We start from the raw sequence: 9,579 nt of genomic DNA, 5'->3' as shown, positions 1-9,579 counted from the left end.
TAACTCTTTGTATTTTTTTCACCTTGGCAAGATATAGAATTAATGCAATTTAGTGGAAGGTGTTTATGTCCAGAGTTACAAGGAGAGATCTGTTGAACACGGGAGGAAACATATTTGTGCTACATACATCGTGGCGTGGGAATTGTTAAATAGGCCAGCCCATATATGGCGTCCCAGAGGGAAAGCCGACACTATGAAGGGGGCGGAACATCCCTTCTACAGACTGGGCTAGACACCCTGACGCCAGTGTCTGGGCGTCAAGAGACTGCCGCTGTCACTCACAGAAGGGCGGCAACACAAGTTGTAAAGAAGCCAAGGCCCCGCCCAGGCACGCCCCATTCTCCTGGGGGGGCCGCCACGTGCGTTACTTTGCTAAAAAAACATTTTTCACATTTGATCTGGCATTTTTGAACAAAGAAATGCAGTCACAATGCCGCTACGTTGTACTGAAAATTAGCGTAGCGGGGGGAAAATTGGCGTAGCGGGTCAACATTTTAGCGTCGCGGGCCCCGACGCTACTTAGCGCTAGCTAGAACCCTGTTTACATTGATATAACTATAATATGAAGTAACATACAACTAAAACAACAGTTGGATAGCTATTTCCTACTTTATTGGTTAGGATTTTTAATTGCATAATGCAAACTGTTGATTTTCAAAATAAAATAAAAAACGTTCATGCCCCGCATTCCAATGCTGGAGCAGAAAAGCTTGAAATACCTACCAAAACACTTGAATAAAGACATACTGTCAGTATGGAAATGCTCTGTGCAGGTGTTAATCAAATTAAATCCCAACAGCCAATCAGCAAGAAATGCTCTGTGCAGGTGGAAATGCTCTGTGCGGGTGTTAATCAAGTTAAATCCCAACAGCCAATCAGCAAGAAGTATAGAGGAAAGCTGCATGCCTATTGGTTGATGCCCTGCATTCCATTGTGATGACTCATGCCCAGACGTGGTAAACACGCACACTAACACAGTAATACATTTGCTATAACACAGCCAAAAAACTCAAATAAAACCATTCTAAAAGCCTGTATCACAAAAATTTAAAAAACGCCTAGGGGTATTTGCCCACTGTACCTCCATACCAAATTTCAGGACCTTAGGCCCTAAAATGAAGAAGCTGAATCCATTTAAAGATATGGCAGGAGGAGAAGGAGGAGAAGGAGAAGGAGGAGGAGAAGAAACATCAGAAAAAGCAATATGGGTTCACCACCACTTCGTGGTGTGGTGAACCCATAATGAAATCTTTGATGGAGAAACAACACTGAAATTCGAGCAAATCTTCAAGCTTATTAATAATAATATTCTTTAGATAAATATTTTGTTCAAAATCATTTCAAAGTAACGTAAAGAAGGGCACATACATAGAACAATGTTCTATTGTTAAGATTAAACAGTTGACTTACTTTGCACTTGCATACACCGCTGCAGCTGGAAACATTGGTTGTGAGATGTCAGCATCAGAAACTTTTGTCTGAAGCTCATCCTGATACCTTAAAGGAGGAATGGTGTCAGTGACTATCTTTGTGACAAAGTGAACACTGTAATGTTGATATAATATCATAGTAAAGAGCACACCATTTCAATTGTCCCTGTGTGTAAGTTTAAGATGCAAATATTGAAATAATCTGATAGCTTCTATAACATGGGATATTCAAAACTTGAGAGGTTGTCGGTAGAAAATGTGTGTCATTATGTGGAATACCTGTGTAAAATGTCCTTTGCTAATTCTGCTGCCCCGATACAGCCAAACTGAACACACAGGTCCTTCACGTTGGCCTTGGGCTGCACATCCAGCATCCGTCCCAGGGTCTGCAGCGCATTGCTGTAAACTTTCTTTGAGACACCTGACAGCCGTACTGCAACATCCTACCATAGTTATTAAAAAATTGAAATCAATCACATTGTAACACATTGGTGGGCATCACTACACTGACAGGGATAGGAAGGTAGTGTAAAGTGCCTTTCCTAAGGGCAAAACTTCAGTACATGATGAGTGACGAACCCAGGGCCTATTGGTTCAACGTCCAATGCTCTAACCGTTGTGCCACTTATGCCACTTGAGGTTTTGAACTGCTGATTAAAGCTTAATTTGTATGTAAATCATTGCGCATGTGTGTGTCTAAATTTCTGTCTCCAATATTGGGCCAAGTTGACCAGGGTGTTGGGCCAAGATGACCAGGGAGATGGGCAGAGTTTGTAATGGTCCGAGTCATCCGACATCCACTAGTATACTATATATTGATATGCTGTAGGGACATATTTCAGTGTTTATAAAAGAGTAAACGAACACAAGAAGAAAACTATACATTGTCATACACGACGTAAATCAATGTCTTCTAATGATCTGTCAGATCATGTAGGAAAAGGTGTGTACTTAAGGTGGTTTACAATGTATGCGATACAAACAAATAAACAACAATATATCTGTGCCAACCTTATTGACGGGCTGGTCCTGACAACTGGCTGCCAGCTCCAGACAGAGGACGGCCTTACATGACCCCTGGACCCCCAGAGATGACAGGTTAGTACACCTGGCATCACACATCCTCATCAACTCTAGAGCTTTCCTAGAACAAAAATGTTGAGGAGATTTAAGATTAATATTCTGACATGTAATATGATTTAGTACACAATACCTCTCAACTACATCATGGTACATGTTATTATTATTAACATTATGTGTTATAGTTGTGGTGTTTCTACAGTCTGGCTCATATGATAAATCAAGGACGTTATATCGAAGCTCCTTGGACAAATCAAGGACATTGGACAAATCAAGAGGTTTAAAATATAAACCTCCCTAGACACCCAGGAAACAAGAGGTTGAACGTGAAGCATACTTGATTGTGCTTGGCACAGAAATTCCAAGTTTTGGAGCAAGCTTCTTCACCACTTCCCCCTCCATAATGGTGTTGATCACTGTTTGAGGAAGACAACTAAACGTAAGAAGAGCTTTGGGTACAAATCTTCCGGCTACAAAGCACAACAACCGAACCACAAGTTGCAACTCTTGGAATCAGCTGATCTCGAGTTTCGCGGGAAAAATAATGCTGCATTGTGGGTAAGAAAGTTTGTAAATTTCCCAGAAATATTACCAAACGCTACATTTTCATGAGTTTATGGATAAACTATTGGAAATAAATATTTCTGAAAGAGCAAATGTGTTCAATTGGCCGATGAAATAAGTTTTAACAAGGTGAGCTTGACCCTAGTTTGCATATTTGAAAGCTTCGGTCTTACGACAAACAGCCAATGAGGTAGCTCGTTACTTTCCCTGCTGTGATGGCAGTCACGTGAGGAATCCAAGATGGTGAGTACACACTTGTGTATTTCCGGTTTTCGTGGCCTAAATTAGTGCTTAGAACCGCGAATAGAATGAAATTACGATATTTCAATCCTCATGAAGAAGTGCGGTCGTTATTAATGACTATGCTCCGGCGTATAGATGATTGCTAACAGAGACAGAACAGGCTTTGCGGAGCTTCCTACGGCCATGCCTCCCATAATCAAACATGGCCGGGTCCCATGATCAGATGGGATTCTGTCATACTCAACTGTGTACATTTGCCCTTTTCTGTTCCATACGTCGTCGATTCTTACACATAAGGTAGTTCTCAAGAAGGAATTCATAAATACTGGTGAATGCGGGAAGGGCCGCGATGCTTGTATGCCTTTTTGAAAGTTCCTACGATTTGCAAGCAGAAGTGATGTGAGGAGGGCAAAGGCCAACACCCCACCCCACCCCCTACTTTTCAGTATAGATTTTCATAACAACCAAATTATCAAGGAAATACGTAAATTAGCAGCAGATCTATTTAAATTTGGGCGATCAGCTGAACAGTCAGCCACTCCCTATTCATACTTTGGAAATATTTGCATTTCAATCTTATTAGATTTTCTACTACTACTAGTATATTGGTTTATGTCCATTTAGATTATGACAGGTGTTCTACAACTGTTGGGCATTGATTATGTTGCACATACACAAGACAAGAGTCACCTTTGTATCATGTGATTGTATTAACACTGTAGTACTAGTAGTATATTACCTAGTAGTAATTCTTACTGAGAGACGTGTTACGTACATCTGATCCACCATTGTGAATTCAGCTGGATAGCATTAACAATGAGGTAAAAGCCACCACACCAGGAAATAATTTTAGTTCCATGTGCTGATTACCTTCATGTTCAGAATAGAGTGACACACATAGTATCTTGTATAGATTCCTTCTAGTTTTATTCCGGATAGTGACTCAAGTTTGATATGATATATAAATTTGGGAAGATGAGGGGAGTAGAGGAAAACCACTGCATGCACTGTCTCTCAGCCCTTTGACCACTTGAAATCTTAGATGTGTCAAGTAATTTCATGTAAAGATGGATCCATAATACCTACTAGTATATTATTCCTGCATTACTCCAAGTTTTCATTAGACCAGGACCACCAGGTCTATGGTTATATGGTTAGCCACACTTATGTCCATGGTCACTGAAGGGAACGAGTGATATCTGTTAGCCTGAGTGACTGTACATTTGTAGAAGACACTGTTTTTACATGTTGAATGTTATAAAAGTAGTAGATTGGTTATTGTCATCCTGAACAGAGGGGAAGCATGATACATATACGTACGTAGTGATGCTGTGATCATTTTAAACCTTTTTATTCTAACAAAGCAATACCAACTTTCTTGCCAAGAACTCTATTCCTCATTATTGTATTGCACATGATATAGGGAACAAATAGGGTTTCATGTTGACTATCTGCTGAATATATTTGCCAATGAGGATTTTTCCCTGTTACCTTAAGGTGCCACAGAGCTTATTATAGTACACATACCTGCTTCAACAGTGTATTTTTTGCTTAAATACCAGGAGTGAGATTTTGTATTGCTGATGACTTTGTTTCCCAGCATGTTGTTTCTAACTGACTTCTACTTAATTATTCTGTTTTTACAATCAGTCAAGTGAGGACTCTGTGAAGCAGGTATGTCAGAATTTTAGTATCTAACTGTGGTTAATTTGTACATGTAAACCCTGCAAGCTTGTGGCTATACAATTTTCATTGGATTTGTCTTACCGTCTCAGTTTTCATCGTTTTGTCAAATACATTGTTTTCCCAGCAAGTTTAAGTGTGAGTGCAGTGGTCATATTGTATTTGCTTTCCTATCATTGACATCACACCCACAGACAGCTAGAAGTGCCAAGAAGAGCACCTTTATTTGCTACATGTACATATGTATGTTTATTTAGTTTTTGTAGCATTATTTTCAAGAGATGCAGCTTAGTTAGAGATGAAGATAGACTGGAAAAATATCCAGTGTGGATATGAAGGTAGGAATGAAACAGGAAAAAATGCATCAGTTACCAACTCAGTAAATGATGGTCATTTCCCTTTTTCAGTTCAGATGAAGGAAGGAAAGAGTATTATACTATACAGTGTCATTGTCCAGTGTGCCATCATGCATCCCAGAGTAGCTGATATGTCAGCCTTTGCAAATCCTGTTCATGTTTCATACTTGATGACAAGAAATAGAATATCCTGTCCCCTGTTGAGAACATAAGACAGTGCCATTCATAAACTATTCAAAACTAAATCCTCGGCGCATCTTGGACAGTAAGCTCCAGGTTTGTCTCAATTGGAAAGCTGTAAAACTAAATGGGGAATCCATCATCATGCCGACTCTTGCTGGCCTCCCCTTTCAACAGGTTGATAAAGGGAATATTTCAGTCTTTCGTGGTGTAGATTTTGGTTGGTATCAATTTGCCAGCACAGCAAGAGCACCCTGCTGAATACAGAAATGCCCCCAGCCTCTTGTCTTCAAATAGAGCCTTAATGTTAACTTGCCAAGGAGGCACATTTGATACAAGCCAAGATCAATGTCGGATGGAGACATTCGGACAAATTCAATTTTTGCCTGGGAACTTTTCCAAATACAGTACATTCAGCTTGAGATGCTTGTTGATAAGGTAATACTGTTGTACTGTTGATAAGGTAATATGCTTGACCCTGTAGATATGTTAAGTCTGAGTACATTACATCAACTCCTTTGGAAAATTCAGAGCTGCTTTGTGCAAAAGACTGTCTTGGGCATAGATAACAGCAAAGAACATCCCATCTGCAAGCAGTGGTTTTAATGAGAAGGCATCTGGGAAGTACAAATGCATGTAGGTCAGGATGGATGGCAGCCAATGTCACAGTCAACCTCAAGGCACTCTGCAGAAAAACAGCCTAATCATCCTTCTAGTATGCATAGGAGTTTCTCTTGTTATGTAGGCAGCTACAGCATACACTATAATATATAAGTGCAGTTCAATAAAGGTTTTCCCAGGCCCACTTATTAATCATACTGTTCACAGGAAGGTGAAATTTCACATGTGTAATAAATGCATATCTCTATGAGTCACATGCTTGTTTTCATCTCTGAACTTGAAAAGGTCATTTGTAATAAATCAAACCCTTCAGATGTCTAGATTTTATGGAGGACAATTTGTTAGAACATGTACAAGGATTTTCAAAAGATGTACAAGGATTTTCAAATATCCTAAATGCATGTACCATTAAGGCTTGTACGTTCTTTCATCTAGATATTTCATACACTTCTCATTCGTGTTGTTTATCATAGACCCCTCTTGAAATACTGGTAGGGCTCTGGAAAGCCCTTGTGATACGTATAATTTTATTCGTACTCATTGTCACCATTGTGTATCGATATGAATCAAATGGTGCTACAAGTATTGTCACCTCATCAAAAAATGACAATGCTATAACCTATTTCAGAGAAAAGCCAAATGCAAATCACATCAGAATATTGGTGTCAATGTCAACTTGTAATCTAGTAGCTGAAAGTCCCTTTGTTGTATTTTTCATTACAGTACCCATAGTAGATTGGTAAAGTGATTGTTGAATTGTGTGTTCCATGTATGCCATTCCATCAGAGTGGGAGCAGATGCCAGAAGGCAAATTTAATTTCTACATGCTTTTAGCCTGTCTAGGTGATGGTATAAGTTAGTCCAGTGTTGTCAGAAATATGATTAGTCTAATGCAGTAGGGCTGCTGACATACAGTTGTTGGGACCGGTTCCTTTTACATCGTCAGAAGAACTGTGTGTTTGTGAAAAATTGATGATAAGGACAGCAACATGGATACACACTATGTCTGTGTCCTTAGGGTAAAGGGAATTCAAAGGTGAAGCGATTTCTGGAAACAGGTCAAACAAAGGATGGCCCTGGGGCTTAACTTACACGGATTGGAAGGGAAGATAAACAACAGGATGGGTTTGGTTATATGTTATGAAGTATGAATCGTTAATGAAAATTACCAAAGCTGATGAGTCTCCATTCTTGCTATATATCACCATATGAAGAATGGTAAAGAGTTTCTGATCAAATGAAATTGAATCTATGTACATAGCGGCCAAGGCAGGAGTCTATGACATTATACAATGTATGATACATCATAATACATTACAGCTCCCTTCAATCAGAATAAACTAGATGATATACTGCATACTAGAAACAGATGCATGAGTTGGTTTTGCCGTGCATAGATCTGAAACAAATCTCATATCTTCCTGAGCTTGTGATCTGAGGTAATGCCACACATGTTACTGTACATGTACATATACAAATGTATGTTATATTCATAAGGTACTGCATCATCAGGATATATTGAATATGGTATGCAGACTCTGTCTACCAGAGCTTTCTTTAATACTGATTCATGAAGCAAGCAGTCTTTTAATATGCATTGAAATTTTGATTTTAGAGGATCTAAATATCTGAGGTGCTGTTGTGAATATACACGAAGAAAGTGTTATGGCTGTAGGCTAGCATATTTCTGACTTACAATGTAACTAAATAGGCTGTCACAAAACATGACAAGAAATAAAGGGTTAGGCATCAGAACTACCTTGTTAAGAAGTACACTGTAACTGAGTATATAGTACATGTATTACAGTATATGAAAGTAATCTTGTTACTCCACAGTCTTAGCAACTTTCCTTATCCAGACATGGCAACCATACATGTACATTACTACTAATGGGATCTCTGATTTAGCAGGATTTTTCCTGTAGAACTTGAAGAACTAAGAAAATAAGCCTTGTGAGGTGCATCTATTTCTAACTATGGTTACTGTGTATCTGACTGATGACCGTACCATGTGTTCCAGCCGCAGACACAGCTGTCTCCCCAGGAGGAGCAGGAGAAACTCCTGGATGAGGCCCTCCAGGTGGTCAAGGTGCAGTCCTTCCAGATGAAAAGATGTCTGGTGAGATACCCCTTCTTTACAAACTGTACATACTAGTAAGACATACCTGGATGTGGATATACAGTCAAACCTGTACTAGCGGTCACCTTTGTATAGTGGTCACTCGGCCATAGCGGTCAGTTTTTGCCGGTCCCTTGAATTTTTCCCATTGACGTAAGCATTAAGAATCGTGTCTATAGCGGTCACTGTTCAACGCGGTCAGCGGTCACCCCATTCCGGTCCCGCCGGCATGTCAACACCGCCGATAGCGGTCGCGGCTGGCCGTAACCCGCTAAGCACCACGGCCGTAACACCACCCCACCTCGGGCTACGACCGTTATGAGCCTTGTGATAATTTTCCGATCGCTACATTACTAAAATGTAAACTGAAAATTAAACTCCATATGTGTATGAAATAAAGGAAAACTGGCTTTTGACACGAAGTTTCTGCGGTCGCGGGTGTCTTTGATATCTGCGTTTTCCCCAACACCAGTGCCGTGCGTGCCGCATGGAGCTTTCAATGGACTCGGCCGCTCGGCGAAGATTACGGCAATTATCTTTACAAAAAAACTTAAGAATATCCATATTTGGTTTCTCGATTCCTTGAAATGCGTAGATATGTGCATAGCTTCCGTTTTTCATGAGCATAATTCAAGAAATTTGGCTCGAAAATGCGTTTCGTATTTTTCCAAGATGGCGCATGTGTTAGCTGCAGAGGGAGGTCAATAGGGGTCATCGGAAGACTACACTGTTATGGAGGTAGATACACCGAGTTTTATTTAACTTTATTAGCGTCAAATGATGTAATTATATTATGAAAACATTTGAAATACATTACTAAAAGTAATTTTAGATGTAAATTTAACACTGTAGTGGATATTTTAGAAAAGATATTAGTCTGAAAGGAGAAAATTTTCTGTTGACTACCACATTGGCATAATGGTAGAGGCAGACAACCCACGCGGGGAGAAACCCAAGCCGTAAACAAAGGAGAGTTTTCGCTAAGTTTTCATGTTCAAAAACGACCAAAAACGGAAAGTAACTGGCAACTGACGAACAATTATTTTGCTGTTAACTAAATAGACAGTATCTTGGTACAAAATAACTTATTTACGTGGTTGGAATTCGCTGTGGCGTATGTCGGTCGCGCGAAGCAAGTGTTCACCAAAGAGCAAAAACATGGCGATGTCGTTCTTCCACTTTTCGACTAACAACAACAACAAGTACCAGTAACGTGGCGATTGCGGAGAAACGATGGCGAAAGCGGAAAGACGGACACCGAACTTATTCCAAAAGGTGGAAGTGATCCGACTGGCAGAGAGAG

General features: G+C 39.9%; 2 protein-coding genes across 4 annotated transcripts in view; one reads left to right on the top strand and one right to left on the bottom strand.

Moving 5' to 3' along the window:
• Positions 1-1,406: 1,406 nt before the first annotated feature.
• On the bottom strand, positions 1,407-3,029 carry LOC109473624 (origin recognition complex subunit 6-like). Its single transcript, XM_019773555.1, has 4 exons — positions 2,848-3,029; positions 2,442-2,574; positions 1,710-1,873; positions 1,407-1,497 (listed from the first exon to the last, which is right to left on the bottom strand). Exons 1-4 carry the CDS (start codon positions 2,910-2,912, stop codon positions 1,407-1,409), a joined length of 453 nt encoding a protein of 150 aa, XP_019629114.1. The 5' UTR covers positions 2,913-3,029.
• A 217-nt stretch (positions 3,030-3,246) lies between these two features.
• The window catches only part of LOC109473586 (vacuolar protein sorting-associated protein 35-like), a 24,187-nt gene continuing 17,854 nt past the window's right edge, over positions 3,247-9,579 (top strand). For 2 of the 3 annotated variants that reach the window (XM_019773493.1, XM_019773488.1), the window contains exons 1-3: positions 3,300-3,317; positions 4,968-4,991; positions 8,178-8,276. In XM_019773493.1, coding sequence (XP_019629052.1) covers positions 3,315-3,317; positions 4,968-4,991; positions 8,178-8,276 — 126 coding nt within the window. In that variant the 5' untranslated portion in view covers positions 3,300-3,314. Of the gene's footprint in view, positions 3,318-4,967; positions 4,992-8,177; positions 8,277-9,579 lie in introns of all 3 variants that reach the window. The other variant, XM_019773489.1, reaches the window with a different exon arrangement.

This window comes from Branchiostoma belcheri, unplaced genomic scaffold (genome assembly GCF_001625305.1).
Source record: "Branchiostoma belcheri isolate BF01 breed outbred unplaced genomic scaffold, Haploidv18h27 scaffold3, whole genome shotgun sequence".
In the NCBI taxonomy this organism is placed as follows: domain Eukaryota; kingdom Metazoa; phylum Chordata; class Leptocardii; order Amphioxiformes; family Branchiostomatidae; genus Branchiostoma; species Branchiostoma belcheri.
The sequence above is the reverse complement of the archived record's forward strand: the minus strand, read 5'-3'. Positions and strand labels throughout refer to the sequence as shown.